Genomic DNA, 16035 nt, shown 5'->3' with positions numbered 1-16035 from the left:
CATTAGTTATAATAAATGAGTTACGGTGCATTAGTTCAAATACATTTGTTTTGGTGCATTAGGTATGTTGCATTAGTGATATGCATTAATTATGGTGCATTAGCTATAATACATTAGTTATGTTGCATTGATGATAATACATTAGTTATGGTGCATTGATGATAATACATTAGTCATGGTGATTAGCGATAATACATTAGTTATGGTGCATTTGTGATAATACATTAGTTATGGTGCATTAGTAATATGCATTAGCTATGGTGCATTAGTTATGGTGCATTAGTTATTTAAATTAGTGAAATACATTAGCTTAGGTGCATTAGCTATGGTGCATTAGTAATGGTGCATTAGTTATGTGTATTAGTGATATGCATTAATTATGTTGCATTATATAAGGTGCATTAGTTATAATACATTATTTATGGTGCATTAGTTATGTGTATTAGTGATATGCATTAGTTATGGTGCATTAGTTATGTTGCATTAGTGATAATACATTAGTTAGCATTATGCACTCCTGCCACCATCATTATGCACACCTGCCTTCCCTTGTCACACACATCAACGATATTGGACTCACCTGGACTCAATCACCTGTTTATTACCTCCCCTATATTTGTCAGTTCCCCACCGCTGCTTTGGTTCTCGTCTGTTTTTATGTTTCGCAGTTCTGATGCTGTTCCTGTCCGTGTACCTGGTTCGCTTCCGCAGAGTCGTTCCTTACGCATGTGTACATTTATCCGGTGTAATACCGTATAAGATTGCATTTGGATTAATTGGATTTGTTCTGACATTTCAAGATGTTATATATTAGTGTACTTTGGCATTTTATCTGCATTGTTATGAGCTAGTAACAAGCATTTAGCTGCACCTGCTATAACGTCTGCTAAACTGTACTAACCAATAAACTGTATATATTTCTATTTTTTTCAGTGAATGTTGCATATGCATTCATGTCAAAGTGAGTTTAGCCTACCTCCATTGACAGTGAAATGGGGAAGAACAAAAAAATATCATGTTAGGGCGACATCTAATCCCACAAAAGTTCAAACTCAAATGTTAAACAACATTTAGTATGCTATTAATTAATTTACCCTCTGCCATACCCATCTCCCCATAAACGTAATACGTAGTCAGCGGCATACATTTTGGTCTTGTCCAAGATACTGAAGCCAGCAAGTTAAAGTTTCAGGTCCACTCAAGACAGATGACTGAAATACAGTATGGCGAGAAGAACATTTGAACTTTATATGTATTTCTATTTTATCCAATGCTCAACATCAACTGAAACACATGTCCATGTAAACTTCAGTGTATGATGACAGTTCTAGAAAGATTTACTCAAATTTGGGGACGTGGCAATTAGTAGCCAATCAGGTGCCCAGGATGAGGTTTCGGGCAAAGGGAAAGCAGCGAAGATTTTACCCAGCGTAAATACATTCTCTGAAACACGATTGGTTCAAACACTACAAACTTTCGTGTAATCCAATTAAACGTGAATGCGATGAATAAACGTTTTATTATGGAACATGAAGTCATCGGCCAAATGTGCCTTTTTGCTGAAGTGGACCAATCAAAGCTCGTGAAGGCTCATATCTATAATCTCATTGGATCTCCTTTAAGAAGGAAAAGGGCGGAGGCTGGGGTGTGTTTATTAAGCTGTTGGCTTGTGGAATAGACATAGTGTACATATTGTGTCTGGAATCATCAGCCAGGTAGGTAATACAATGATATTACTTCTCTTACAAGCTAATATTGATGCGTTGATAGTGTTACTTTGTATGATCAGCTAACCCTAAATGGTAGGATTTGCAATTCAGACGCATTCCAATAGTCTGACGAGAGCTAACGGCTAGCAGCCGATCTTATTATGATGAAGAGACTGAATACAACATATCTTACATTACTGTCAACAACTGATTTCTGGTTTGTTGTCCCACATTTTGTAATGTAGCGAAATTGAACATTTTACATAAACAGTGTAGTCCGTGTGAATGGTGTATATGTTGCTACATTGTTACAATCTGTGCCTTTTTATTTGTGTTCAGACAGCCAAAAGCTACATTCTTTCCACTTTACCGTTATAGTGAGCAATTTTGTTATTGCATTCCCCTGATCTGTATTCAATTACTGTAAACTATTTAAAAACGTCAATGTTACAAATACCACACATGTCTGCATGGCAGTGCACTCATGATATTTGGCATTCCTGCCTGACTCATATCGTATCTACAGGACTATGTATTTTCTTCAGTTTTTAAATGTCCTATCATAAGTCTATGCTGACATGCTGCCAGCAGCAGTTTAATAAACAACCAACAGTTAGTTGATCATGTGAAACAAGTCCTGTAACACCTTAATGTCAAAGAGCCTGTCAAAGAAGCAGCCCTAATGAGCAGCAAATGCAGATGCTGCCTGTGAGCTATTCACAGGCTTTGATGTTGACACCTCTTCCAGAATGTTTTTAATATCTCTCTTGCTCTCTCTCTCATAGGATGGAGATCAGGCCGTTGCTCATGTGCTTTGCCCTCTGCGTGGTCTATGCCACCAGTAAACCCACCGAGAAAAAGGAACGCATTCACCACGATGCACCTCTCAGTAGCCGCGAGCATGACGATGCTCAGGGCTTTGACTACGACCACGATGCCTTCCTAGGACAAAAGGAGGCCAAGTCTTTTGACGACCTCAGCCCAGAGGAGAGCAAGCGCAGGCTAGGGTGAGTAGACTCAAGTGTCGGCCTGGTTGCGTCTCAATAGTCCAATGTGGCCACCTTTCCTCGGGTCGGCTGTGCATCAATAGTATCAAGTTGAGGGTAGGGCTGTGACGGTAATTGAATAACTGTGTAACTGATGATTACAGATGAAGAGCGAAAATAAAACTGTTTAAATAGGCCTACATTAATTTTAGGATTTAAAAAAATATTTTCACGTAGATAAACTGTACCTAATAGCGGGAGTGTTTTGCAAATGTTTTGTTAACCTAGTTGGTCTATTAAACTTTCTACATCTCCCCTTTACAACTTACCTTTGCTTAAGCAGCTAATTGCTTGATGAGCGGGATGTAGAGTGCTATAGGCTAGGGGCTCTTCAGTTAACATTATTTGATGTGTGGACTCTTTTAAAAAAAAAAAAATTAAAAAAAAAAATGTTTTATACAATGCACATTTTCATTGCTTGCTAGTAAATAAATCGGTCTTTTAAAAAAAAGTTTGGATGTTTCTGACTTCATTAATTATTCAACAGCAGTTGACAAGGTTGTTTTGGCTCCGAGGCCTATAATGCTCTAATGTTGTGTCAAATGGACAATTTGCCAAGCCTGTCCAACCAGGCATGGTATAATTTGATACAGAATCTTTTCTTAAATTATAGACTAATCAACGCTGATCAGGCCTGGTTCTGGCCAATATGCTGCCCTGAAGCAGATCAAAAAAATTGCTGTCCTCCTATCCCTGCAAAGTATAATAGTAGCCTAGGACCGCAATGCACGTTTAGAAATTCCCATGTGGTAGGCTACCGTTTATAAAACGGGCAATTTACCATTCATTCCTGTAATCTGGTTACATACATTTCTGTAAATGCATGTATTAATTAGTCAGTTACTGTTCTCATTCTCTGAGTGGAAATGTTGTTTGCACAGTTCAAAACCTGCTACACTTCTGACAAACATGTTTTGATTTATTTCAAATCATAATTTACGACCTCCATATGAGCATGTCTGGTTTCTCTGACCTGTTAATGTTGATGGAGCGCATGCACCTGAACACGCATAGAAGTACCTGGCCTGCTTCTCGCAAATGTCAAAGGTAGGAAAGTGCCCTGCTGGGCTTCTAAGTCATATTTTCTTCACTTCCCACAGTAAGTCAACGAAGGCCATTAAAATAGTTCCTCACAGTATTTGAAAAATCTTTCCAATCCCTTGATAATCAACATCGCTGATAAATAGGCTATGGACATGTTTTGTGTATTTGTTTCTATTTTAATGATGGTCAATTTCATCTTCATACTATGGCATAGCTGTCGCCTTCATACTTTTATCTTGCATCCTTCTCTCAGGAAGCCTAACGTAGGCCAAGGTTTTCTTTTATTATGTTTTAGTGAAAGAATAAATATTTTCTCTTGTGTCTGACAGTACACTGGTGGTTTTGATTCATGGGTGCTTTTATGGGGGTGTGCGTGTGTCAGTTCGCTGATTCTCTCTATGGGCCTAAATGTCCACTCAGAAAGTTTCCAAAAGTAGCCTGTCTCGACTAGGGCTGTGACGGTCACGAAATTTCGTTAGCCAGTGATTATCACGCAAATAGTTGTCGGTCTCACGGTAATTGACCGTTTAATTAACATAAACACATTTAGCATCTCCTGGCTTCCACACAACGCATACAAGCCATTGATGCAGACCATTGGAACATCTATATTTTAAAATGTCTAATAAATCCATGTAAAATAGCCTACACCTTCACAATAAATGCATTATTTATTTTAGACCGGTCTAAAGAAGCATGATATGAAGAAAATGTAGTCTATTTCAGAAGAACAGAATAGCATACTCTGACTTTTCCTGATCTGGCTATGCCAAATGGCTGTGGGCTACACTAGTTAATTTAGCAGACAAGATTTTGTGGCATTTTATAATATGAAGAATACATTTTGAACAAAGCTGAATAAAATATGAATATTTTTCCAAATGATTTGAGGTAGTGCGCACATTTGGCTATTCTGTGTTGAGAGGTTAACAAAGAATATGGGTATTCCTATATGCTTAATTTAGAGTTTTTATCAATGTATCTTTCATAGTCATCGTTTTTTGTATTACAATGTTATGGTTTTTAATATATTGTAAGGCTGCATGATGTGACTCTTGCTGATTTGAAAAAAGTTGCTTGAAATGCATTTTTGTTTTTGTGCAAACCAATCCTAGAACAACAGCAAAGGACCTTGTGAAGATGCTGGAGGAAACCGGTACAAAAGTATCTATATCCACAGTAAAACGAGTCCTGTGTTTACATAACCTGCTCAGCCAGGAGAAGCCACTGCTCCAAAACCGCCGTTAAAAAAGCCAGACTATGGTTTGCAACTACACATGGCGACAAACATACTTTTTGGAGAAATGTTCTCTGGTCTGATGAAACAAAAATATAACTGTTTGGCCATAATGACCATCGTTATGTTTGGAGGAAAAAGGGGGATGCTTGCAAGCCGAAGAACACCATCCCAGCCGTGAAGTACAGGGGTGGCAGTATGTTGTGGGGATGCTTTGCTGCAGGGGGGACTGGGGCACTTCACAAAATAGGAAAATGGAAGGAAAATGATGTGGATATATTGAAGCGACATCAGTCAGGAAGTTCAAGCTTGGTCGTAAATGGGTCTTCCAAATGGACAATGACACCAAGCATACTTCCAAAGTTGTGGCAAACTGGCTTAAGGACAAAGTCAAGGTATTGGAGTAGCCATCACAAAGCCCTGACCTCAATCCTATAGAAATTTGTGGGCAGAACTGAAAAAGTGTGTGCGAGCAAGGAGGCCTACAAACCTGGCTCAGTTACACCAGCTCTGTCAGGAGGAATGGGACAAAATTCACCCAAATTATTGTAGGAAGCTTGTGGAAGGCTACCTGAAACGTTTGACCCAAGTTAAACAATTTTAAAGGCAATGCTACCAAATACTAATTGAGTGTATGTAAACTTCTGACCCACTGGGAATGTGGTGAAATAAATAAAAGCTGAAATAGAATAGAGAGAATTAATTAACATTTCACATTCTTAAAATAAAGTGGTGATCCTAACTGACCTAATAAGGGAATGTTTACTAGGATTAAATGTCAGGAATTGTGAGAAACTGAGTTTAAATGTATTTTCCTAAGGTGTATGTAAACTTCCGACTAAAACTGTATAAGCCTATGGGCTAGGCTACATGAGGTGTGCGATTTATGATAAGAAAAAGTCACAAACTGTGTGAATCCGGCCTTCATAGTCGAATTGCTACATAGAAACCACTACAAAAGGACACCAATGAGGAGAAAAGAATTGCGTGGGCCAAGAAATATGAGCAATGGACATTTAGACTGGTGGACATCTGTCCTTTGGTCTGAGTCCGAATTTTGACATTTTTGCTTCCAACCGCCTTGTCTTTGTGAGACGCAGAGTAGTTGAACGGATGATCTCCGCATGTGTGGTTCCCAACATGAAGCATGGAGGTGGTGTTATGGTGTGGGGGGTGCTTTGCTGGTGACACTGTCTGTGATTTATTTGGAATTCAAGGCACGCTTAACCAGCATTCTGCAGTGATACGCCATCCCATCTGGTTGGGCTTAGTGGGACTTTCATTTGTTTTTCAACAGGACAATGACCCAACACACCTCCAAGCTCTAAGGGCTTTTTGACCAAGAATGAGAGCTACATCAGATGACCTGGTTTCCACAGTCACCTGACCTCAACCCAATTGAGATGGTTTGGGATGAGTTGGACCGCAGTGAAGAAAAAGCATGCTGAGCACTTATTGGCTATTTGGAAACTCCTTCAGGACTGTTGGCAAATCATTCCAGCGGATACTGGTTGAGAGAATGCCAAGAGTTGGCATCAAGGCAAAGGGTGGCTACTTTAACGAATCTCAAATATATTTAGATTTGTTTAACTTTTTTTTGGTCACTACATGATTTCATAGTTTTGAAGTCTTCACAATTATTCTACAAAGTAGAAAATAGTAAAAATTAAGAACCCTTGAATGAGTAGGTATGTGCGAACTTGACTGGTACTGTTCATTCTATACACATTTTACAATAGATAGTATTTATACATTATACATCTTGTTCAGTCATAATTATAATAGAACAATAGAATTGAAACCACCCCTCAGCTACTCTCAGTCCATCCCACATCACCTTAACCCCACCCTTCAGCTTCTCTCAGTCCATCCCACATATCACCTTAACCCCACCCTTCAGCTTCTCTCAGTCCATCCCACATATCACCTTAACCCCACCCCTCAGCTTCTCTCAGTCCATCCCACATATCTCTTTAAACCGCCCTCTTATGATTTCCATGTGCCAAATATTTTTCAGCTGTGATGTTTCACAAATTCTGAACCTTTCTAATCACATAGCATCTACAGATTGTAAATTGAAGATAATACTTTAAGTAAAAATATTTTGTTGATTGTTTGACTGGCTTTCCAAATGTCCCAACCAGTGCTATTTGTAGGGTTAATTTTAGATCAATGTTGTGATTTTTCAGCCATTCTTGAACCTGTGACAAGAAACAAGCTATATTGGGGCAATACCAAAATAAGTGATCGCGTGATCGTGATTCTGTCTTTGCGTAGCAGAAGAGACAATCATTAGTTTCTTAATTTGTTGATTTTAATATTTATAAGTAATGACCTGAATAATAGTAATGAAATGCCATGGTAATAACAACAAAGTGTAATGGCTTGTTTCAAGTAGGCTTTTATTAAGAAGCATATCCATGTAAGCAACTGTACAGTTGTGAACTCCTATCCCTTGAACGGTTATGTCGGTGACCGTGTACATTGGCCTTGCCAATTACCGTTACCTCAAATTCTAAGACTGTCACAGCCCTAGTTGAGGAGCCAGTCAGAGACTGTTCATGTAGTTCGCTACCAACAAGTTACCTGTATGATAACGTGGCGGAGTAATATACATGGGAGAGTACACATTGCAATGTAAAACATATGAGGAAGTATGTCCTGTTTTCAGTAGAAGTTAATCAACGTATAGACTTGTTTGCTTGAGTTGTGTTCTAAATTTAAGGTCTGGGGAGTTTCCTGGCCATGGACCCAAAATATTGTTGTTTTGTTCCCCGAGCCACTTAGTTGTCACTTCTGCCTTACGGCAAGGTGCTTCATGCTAGAAAAGGCATTGTTCATCACCAAACTGTTCCTGGATGGTTGGGCGAAGTTGCTCTCGGAGGACGTGTTGGTACCATTCTTTATTCATGGCCGTGTTCTTAGGCAAAATTGTGAGTGAGCCCACTCCCTTGGCTGAGAAGCAACCCCACACATGAATGGTCACAGGATGCTTTACTGTTGGCATGACACAGGACTGATGGTAGCGCTCACCTTGTCTTCTCCGGAGAAGCTTTTTTTTCCGGATGCCCCAAACAATCGGAAAGGGGATTCATCAGAGAAAATGACTTTGCCCCAGTCCTCAGCAGTCCAATCCCTGTACCTTTTGCAGAATATCAGTCTGTCCCTGATGTTTTTCCTGGAGAGAAGTCGCTTCTTTGCTGCCCTTCTTGACACCAGGCCATCCTCCAAAAGTCTTCGCCTCACTGTGCGTGCAGATCACACCTGCCTGCTGCCATTCCTGAGCAAGCTCTGTACTGGTGGTGCCCCGATCCCGCAGCTGAATCAACTTTAGGAGACGGTCCTGGAGCTTGCTGGACTTTCTTGGGTGCCCTGAAGCCGCCTTCACAACAATTGAACCGCTCTCCTTGAAGTTCTTGATGATCCGATAAATGGTTGCACCTAAATCAATCTTACTGGCAGCAATATCCTTGCCTGTGAAGCCCTTTTTGTGTAAAGCAATGATGACGGCACATGTTTCCTTGCAGGTAACCATGGTTGACAGAGTAAGAACAATGATTCCAAGCACCATCTCTCCTTTTGAAGCTTCCAGTCTGGTTTTCAAACTCAATCAGCATGACAGAGTGATCTCCAGCCTTGTCCTCATCAACACTCACACCTGTGTTAATTAGAGAATCACTGACATGTCAGCTGGTCCTTTTGTGGCAGGGCTGAAATGCAGTAGAAATGTTTTTGGGGGATTCAGTTCCTTTGCATGGCAAAGAGGGACTTTGCAATTAATTGCAATTCATCTGATCACTCTTCATAACATTCTGGAGTATATGCAAATTGCCATCATACAAACTGAGGCAGCAGACTTTGACACAAATATTAATTTTCATTCTCAACTTTTGGCCACGACTGTATATACCCACCCCAATTTGGGTGGTCTCCTTCTCTCTAAACATTACATCTTTATTTCTAGGCATGAAGTTAAGTGATACGGGCAATAAACTGTTCCTTCTCTCCTAATGTGACCTGACCTCGACCCCCTTCCTCACTAATCCACAGCTCTCCACCCTTATCAGTGCCTGCCAACATGATCGTCTTCCCTGCACTCAGTACATTCCAAGCTTAATTGCTTCCACCATATACATTCCTCCTACAGATAACCACTAACTTCTGGTGTAAACCCTAGACTATGGCACCCCTTATGTCTCTAGTATAACTGGTGATTAACAACATTTAAAGTCTTGAAATCTGAACCCATCACCAGTAAATGGAGAGGTAGAATTCCCCCTTTCCCATCATCAGATTCAAAGAACAGGCGTAGACTTTCACGTAGACTCTACTAGATTTTGGTATTGACTGTTATTACATTGGTATTGTAGTAAATATAGTTTGACCTCTTTTTGAACTACATTTTTAGTTCAGTCTCTCTCTTTCTCGCTCTTCCCCTTTCTGATACAGTGTGATTGTAGAGAAGATTGATGGGGACAGTGATGGTTTTGTCACTGAGGTTGAGCTGAGAGCGTGGATTAAGAAGGCTCAGAAGAAGTACATCTATGAGAACGTGGACCGCCAATGGAAGGACTTTGATGTCAACAATGACGGCATGATCTCTTGGGAGGAATACAGGAATGTAACTTATGGTACCTATCTGGGTAAGAAGGGCATGACATGCGCATGCATGAGCCCGGGACATGCAATATGTCCAAAACAAATGTTGGTGTTGGTTATGACTAATTCGACTGATTCGATAGTTGCAGGGCCTTTAGTATTAGTTTCACTGATTGGTTGATGTACCGTATCAATTCAGGTCGTGGTGTATCACGTGTGATTAACTAGAGATCATAGCCGCTTCCCTTTGACCACACAGATGACCCGGAACCAGATGATGGTTACAACTACCAGCACATGATGGCGAGGGACGAGAGGCGTTTCAAAATGGCCGACCAGAACGGAGACCAAATCGCCAACAAAGAGGAGTTCACAGCCTTCTTACACCCAGAGGAGTACGACCACATGAAGGACATAGTGGTGCTGGTATGTGTGTTTCATTCTCTGTGTTCATTAGATTTAAAGGTATTTGGAAAGAATTTAACACGGGACCAGTGTTCACCGGTCGGCTCTCTGACCATCCTCCTCTTTCTCCTTGTTTACCCCACAGGAAACCATGGAGGACATTGATAAGAATGGTGATGGTTTCATTGACCTGAATGAATACATAGGTAAGGACTGAAGTGGACATACCCTTGAGTATACAAAACATTATGAACACCTGCTCTTTCCATGACAGACTGAACAGGTGAAGCTATGATCCCTTAAATCAAATGAAATCACGTTTTATTTATCACATGCCCTGAATACAACTGGTGTAGACTTTACAGTGAAATGCTTGCTTACGAACCTTTCCCAACGATGCAAAGTTTCAAAAATTAATGGGGGAAAAAAGTAACACGAGGAATAAAATGCACAAGAATGGAGCTATATACAGGGAGTACTAGTACAAGGAACTTGAGATAGATATGTACATGAAGGCAGGGTAAAGTGACTAGGCCTTATTGATGTCACTTGTTAAATCCACTTCAATCAGTGTAGATGAAGCAGAGGAGACGGGTTAAAGAAGGATTTTTAAGCCTTGAGACAACTGAGATATGGATTGTGTATGTGTGCCATGTTGATGGTGACTGGGTAAGACAAAATATTTATATGCCTTTGAACGGGTTATGGTAGTAGGTGCCAAGCGCACCGGTTTGTTTCAAGAACTGCAACGCTGCTGTGTTTTCCACACAGCAGTTTCCCGTGTGTATCAAGAATGGTCCACCACCCAAAGCATCCAGCCAACTTGACACAACTGTGGGAAGCACTGCAGAAGGTGTTCCTAATGTTTGGTATACTCAGTGTATAGTCACTTTATTCTGAGGTCCCCATTCAATAGATTTACTATATTGATGTTTCTACCCTCAGACACACTTTCATCCCCCTCGTTTCCTAGGTGACATGTACAACCATGAAGATGAGATGGAGGAGCCAGACTGGGTTGCTACGGAGCGTGAGCAGTTCTCAGAGTTCCGAGACAAGAACAAAGACGGGAAGATGGATCGGGAGGAGACTTTGGACTGGATCCTTCCTTCAGATTACGACCATGCAGAGGCCGAGGCCAAACACCTCGTCTACGAGTCTGACTTGAACAAGGTGAGACAATCGCTCTCTCTTGTCTCTATTGGTTTTCATTCTCTCTTGCTTTCACTCACACGGCTGTGTCTGTTTTAAGCATTCTATTGACTAAATATCTTTTTTGTTTTGATTTCAGGATGGAAAGCTCAGCAAGGAAGAAATCCTGAACAAGTACGACCTGTTTGTAGGAAGTCAAGCAACTGACTTTGGTGAGGCGCTAGTACGGCATGATGAGTTTTAGGTTATTTGGTCCTAGCTAGATAAAACAGTTTTAAACTTGATTTGATAAATGATCCAATGTACTTTGTACGAAACCTATTCATACACTACATTGTCTCCAATTAGTTTGTGGTTGATAGCACTCAATAGTTGCGTGGGTGTTATATTTACTGACTACCCATCCCAACACTTCATTTTATTGTTCCGTTACAAACATAGGTAGTTTAGTTTGGTCATTATTTTTGCCTTTGTTTAAAATATGATGCTATACTCACAAGCACTGAATATTCCATTTGGAGTTGTAATAATTTATAATTCTTCCAACAAACCCTTCATATGTGGGAATTATTTGGTGTTTTTTACAGGCATGTTTTGAATGACACTGATTGTAATGATAGCCCATAATTTCTTAGTATAGTTAGTAGATAAGAGATGCTAACCGACGTTAGCCTCATACGTATCCTTTTACCCAGTGTGTGCCTTCTCTGAGTAGTCTTTTGGGAGCTCAACCAATGAAACCGACACTAAATATCAGAGGGTCATGGGAACGTGAGTCCACTACAGTGAAGTCATCCCTCACCCTGCTCTGTTTCTCCATAAACACTCACTTTGACCCCCCTCTTCTTCATATGTACTGTATTTGTCTGTCTTGACTAGGGTTGTTATTACAATGTTGCCAAGTTCATCACTGCTTCTGTAGCCTTTTCTCCTGTCAATCACTCCCTCTCAATAGTCTGCAGTGGCTTCCTCTCCTTGTCTCCATCTGCACTGATCTAGAAACAAATGATAGGTGAAAGAAACATGTAGGATGACCAATGTGAAACAAAAGGAAACCATTTTAGACTATTGAGAACCAGCACACATGTGAAACAAGAAAAGGAAACCATTTTAGACTATTGAGAACCAGCACACATGTGAGAAAGCATCTGTTCTATTGGTTAGAAATAAAAGCGGTTGTACTTCCTTTCTATGGGGCATGCTGAACTGAAAGGTTGGTGCATTGCAGCGTTGTTACTGAATTCCGCTTGCCCTAAATTAAGATTATATTGAAGTATTTACATACTTGGCAAGTGTTTTATTTTCTGAGTTTATACATAGAATGTATGGACATTCATCTTTTGGATTAAATGCTGTACTTTGGATTCCACAGCCCATTTTATCAATAAAAAAATGAATTGAGTAAACTTATTTGTTCAAGTTTGAGCCTCGGTGCACATCTTATTTTGTATGTCTGGTTGTGTTTATGTTAATGATTTAGTTAAGATATCCAGGAAATGGAGAGCGTGGTTGAAATAAAACACTGTCCACCACTGTTTTTAAAAGTGCATCGTAATACAATATAAATCTTTATTTACCTGATATCTTACAATAAATTGACATGAGTATTTCATAAAGGAGTAGATTCAATAAACCCTATTTCCCCTGAACTCACAATTTCAATCAAGTGTAAGGGAACCTTAGATGGTTTATTGAATCCACCCCAAGACTGTTGGCTGTTGGGGATGGGCTCCTGATGGACTGAGACCAGAGTCAAAGATTAGGCTGTGGAGACCTCTGTCTTGGAGGCTGAAACTGAAGTCTCCTCAATCTGCTTTCCAAACACTGTCTCCATGATGCAGGCGTTGAACTGAGGAGGGAGACAGAGATTTATATGACAGAGAATGAACATAAGGTTGTGTCTTATTCAGACTCTTAATTCATGTGCTTCATTTCAATGTCAATGAGTATGTGTGCCACTGTCAGTGTATTTCTATGTATTTGGGGCTTATAGAATCACCTGTTTGTTCATGAAGGCGTAAATGAGAGGGTTGTATACACAGGAGCTTTTAGAGAAGAAAGCAGGGATGGTGACCAGGCGGTAGTCTTTGTTCTCGCTTGTTGTATAGGCGAAGTACAAGCCTGCCAAGGCGTAGGGGCCGTAACACAGAATGAAGGAGCACACCATCACAATCACCATCCTGGATACTTCCTTTTCTGCCTTCTGGGTGGAAGCTGACTCAGCCTGTGCAGCTGCCACCTACACACACACACACACACACACACACACACACACACACACACACACACAGACAGGACAAACTGGTCACATCTGGGTTCCAAAAATTGACTATACTGTACTTTGTTTTGTTTTTTTAACCCAGAAAGCATTGTACTCACAGCCCGTAGTGCTCCCAGTAGTTGGGAGTATGAGAAAAAGATGATGGACATGGGCATGAGGAAACAGGTAACAATGAGGAATTTGGTGTAGCTGGCACAGTGGTACTCCTCATTGTTGGTATACCAGTCAGGTCCACAGGAGCAGCCCAGACCCTCAGGGATATACCTGTAAAACAAACCCAGGTTACTGTAACTCAGGCCCCACACATTGTCTCTCTGCAGGGTTTCCTCCATGCCTATATAAATCAGCGACCTATCTAAATTGAAAAGCAGCGAGCGATGCAAACATTGTAGCCAATTAGTGACGTAAATTGCTGCTCAGAACCTTACATGTACGGCAACACATATAATTTAAACTCATTTTAGGATATTTGACATTTTCCCCATCCCCTGTGTGTGCAATATGAACCAAATAACCTAATAGTAGCCAAATACAAAGAGTATTTATTAATCCAGACAAGATCAAAGTGTTTGTGAGAGGCTGGGGATGAATACCTGCTCCAGCCGAAGAATGGTGGGGTTGCACAGCCGATCCCCATGAACCAGGTGAAGGCAACAGCCGCCAGAGCCTGGTTGTTGTCAAATTTGAAGGTGCCGAAGGGTTTGCAGATGACCACGTATCTCTCAAAGGCAAGGACAGCCAGAGACCAAGCTGACACCAACCCTGAGTAAGAGAGAAGAAGCTATCAATAGGTTAGGAGATGTCAAAGACATAGAACACAAAAACTAGTTTGCATGTAAATAATCAGAGGAGTAAAATGAATCGCTTAAGGATGAGTTTTACCTGCTATTGAACCCATGCAAGCTTCCATTGCACACAAGGTGTAACCCAGGAAGTAGTATCCTCTCGCACTAGAAACGAACACTTGACTCACAGAGAAAGTCACAAAGATAAAACCTGCTAACGAGACATTGACCAGGATGTAGTTCAGCGGTTGTCTCAGCTTCTTGTACTTCACTGTCACCACGAGAATTATAAAGTTTAGGGGTGTTCCAGCAAAGAACACAAAGCCCATGAAAGCAGCCTGTAGGTAGAAAGCCCATATTGGGGCCAGGTGATACTGTGGCCCCTCAAATGGGCTGACCTTAGAGATGTTCTCGTACAGATGGAAGTTCTTTCCCATCTTGGCTCCTCTCTGACTCAGTACCCCTACCCGTCCGTCCCTTAGATGTGCACTGTGACGCTGAAAGGCTCCCTTTTATATGACCACAAACCACTTATAAACCTCTTTACATTATGTCAGGAACAAGCTACTCCTGCGGATCTTCCTGATCTTGTAGGTGGAAGAATAAACTTTAGGATTAAGCTGCCCCCATGACCATGACCCGTAAGTAGAGACCTTACTTTGTTGGGCGCAGTAATCCATCTTAAAGAGCCAGTGTGAAAGAATACAATTTAGAAGAATAATTGAATTTATAACAGAGACACGTTGTTTTTGTTGGTGCTGACAGATAGAAAGCATTGCCATACTTCTGGAGTTTGTAATGAATATCACTGAATCAAGCTAAGCTGTGTAGGCTGTTCTAATGAGGTGGTAACTGCCTTATCCAGTTCCCATTAATCTCTGAGGGACTAATCTTTGATAGACATTAACCTTCCACGAACGTAACCTAAGGGGAGGGGGATGGGGATGTGGTGAACAGGGGTAAAAAGAACAAGCTGACTGGGCAGTGGCAATCACATCAACAATGTTTGGAAACTCCACTTTAACAATTCATTATTGTTAAGTGCTAATCCATCAACCAATGAATTAATTGATTGCCGATTCTAAGCTAACATAGAGAGCCTTGCTCTTGTTTCTACAGGGAAGCTCTAGCACACGGAGCACTGTGAAAGATACAAGTCTACATGTAAAAATAGAATGTCTCAAAACACCATGATTGTTTAGTGAAACCATGAAAAGTAGTGCACCTAAACTGAGATCTGGTGTTTAGAGGGTGTTTGAATTTGAACCCAATGTAAGTGTTGTAGTTCACAGAGTGTGTTTAAAACATAAATGAAGTACTCTGAGACACCTAAAGTGGTTCTTCAACCTGAATATTGGTGTTTTTAAGAGTGTTGCATTTTTGGACTTTCAGTGCATGTAAAAGGCAGCATCAAAACACAAAAACTGTGTTTCTCATACAATAAGTGGGTTAGAAATGGACATGGTTTATAGATTATATATTAATTGATGATAAGGGACTATGAAGAATATTTTTTGTTATTTTTTCAATTCTTTACTTAGACAGATTAGAAACAGGAGGGGCAGTAAAATGACACATTTTGTTTGAATTTTACCCACTCAACAACACAGCCAGACTATAAGAAATGATTCTGGGTTTATTGACATTGACAACAAACAAAAAACACTTAAGAAAAAATGAATGCAAGTCATGCAGTGCCTGTGGTCTAGCGGTAACACACTAAAACACCCCTCTCCCCACAGAAGACTGGGATAAATTCCCCCGCTCCAACCCTTTA

General features: G+C 40.6%; 2 protein-coding genes across 5 annotated transcripts; one reads left to right on the top strand and one right to left on the bottom strand.

Moving 5' to 3' along the window:
- Nucleotides 1-1617: 1617 nt before the first annotated feature.
- On the top strand, nucleotides 1618-12332 carry LOC139378748 (calumenin-A). 4 transcript variants are annotated; one of them, XM_071121203.1, is made up of 7 exons: nucleotides 1618-1715; nucleotides 2495-2716; nucleotides 9486-9679; nucleotides 9895-10061; nucleotides 10186-10246; nucleotides 11014-11213; nucleotides 11332-12332. In XM_071121203.1, the coding sequence occupies exons 2-7, from the start codon at nucleotides 2496-2498 to the stop codon at nucleotides 11434-11436; spliced, it is 948 nt and encodes a 315-aa protein (XP_070977304.1). In that variant the 5' UTR covers nucleotides 1618-1715; nucleotide 2495; the 3' UTR covers nucleotides 11437-12332. The 4 variants fall into 4 exon arrangements, with proteins under 4 accessions (XP_070977304.1, XP_070977307.1, XP_070977305.1 ...); XM_071121206.1 differs by having other exon boundaries at nucleotides 1621-1719; nucleotides 9486-9667; XM_071121204.1 differs by having other exon boundaries at nucleotides 1621-1719.
- A 432-nt stretch (nucleotides 12333-12764) lies between these two features.
- On the bottom strand, nucleotides 12765-14876 carry LOC139378747 (putative violet-sensitive opsin). Its single transcript, XM_071121202.1, has 5 exons — nucleotides 14356-14876; nucleotides 14067-14235; nucleotides 13572-13737; nucleotides 13192-13431; nucleotides 12765-13041 (listed from the first exon to the last, which is right to left on the bottom strand). Exons 1-5 carry the CDS (start codon nucleotides 14693-14695, stop codon nucleotides 12952-12954), a joined length of 1005 nt encoding a protein of 334 aa, XP_070977303.1. The 5' UTR covers nucleotides 14696-14876; the 3' UTR covers nucleotides 12765-12951.
- Nucleotides 14877-16035: the final 1159 nt, after the last annotated feature.

Source organism: Oncorhynchus clarkii, chromosome 21, assembly GCF_045791955.1.
Source record: "Oncorhynchus clarkii lewisi isolate Uvic-CL-2024 chromosome 21, UVic_Ocla_1.0, whole genome shotgun sequence".
Taxonomy (NCBI): Eukaryota; Metazoa; Chordata; class Actinopteri; order Salmoniformes; family Salmonidae; genus Oncorhynchus; species Oncorhynchus clarkii.
Note: the sequence above shows the minus strand (reverse complement) of the source record. Positions and strands in the feature narration are given on the sequence as shown.

What these genes read in the sequence shown, in the direction of transcription:
- LOC139378748 (XM_071121203.1), top strand. Translation starts at nt 2,496, where the DNA reads ATGGAGATCAGGCCGTTGCTCATGTGCTTTGCCCTCTGCGTGGTCTAT. An exon ending in TGACCTGAATGAATACATAG is followed by an intron (nt 10,247 to 11,013) that starts GTAAGGACTGAA and finishes CTCGTTTCCTAG; the next exon opens with GTGACATGTACAACCATGAA. An exon ending in ACGAGTCTGACTTGAACAAG is followed by an intron (nt 11,214 to 11,331) that starts GTGAGACAATCG and finishes TTTTGATTTCAG; the next exon opens with GATGGAAAGCTCAGCAAGGA.
- LOC139378747 (XM_071121202.1), bottom strand. Translation starts at nt 14,695, where the DNA reads ATGGGAAAGAACTTCCATCTGTACGAGAACATCTCTAAGGTCAGCCCA. An exon ending in CCATTCTTCGGCTGGAGCAG is followed by an intron (nt 13,738 to 14,066) that starts GTATTCATCCCC and finishes TTTGTTTTACAG; the next exon opens with GTATATCCCTGAGGGTCTGG. An exon ending in TACTGGGAGCACTACGGGCT is followed by an intron (nt 13,432 to 13,571) that starts GTGAGTACAATG and finishes GTGTGTGTGTAG; the next exon opens with GTGGCAGCTGCACAGGCTGA.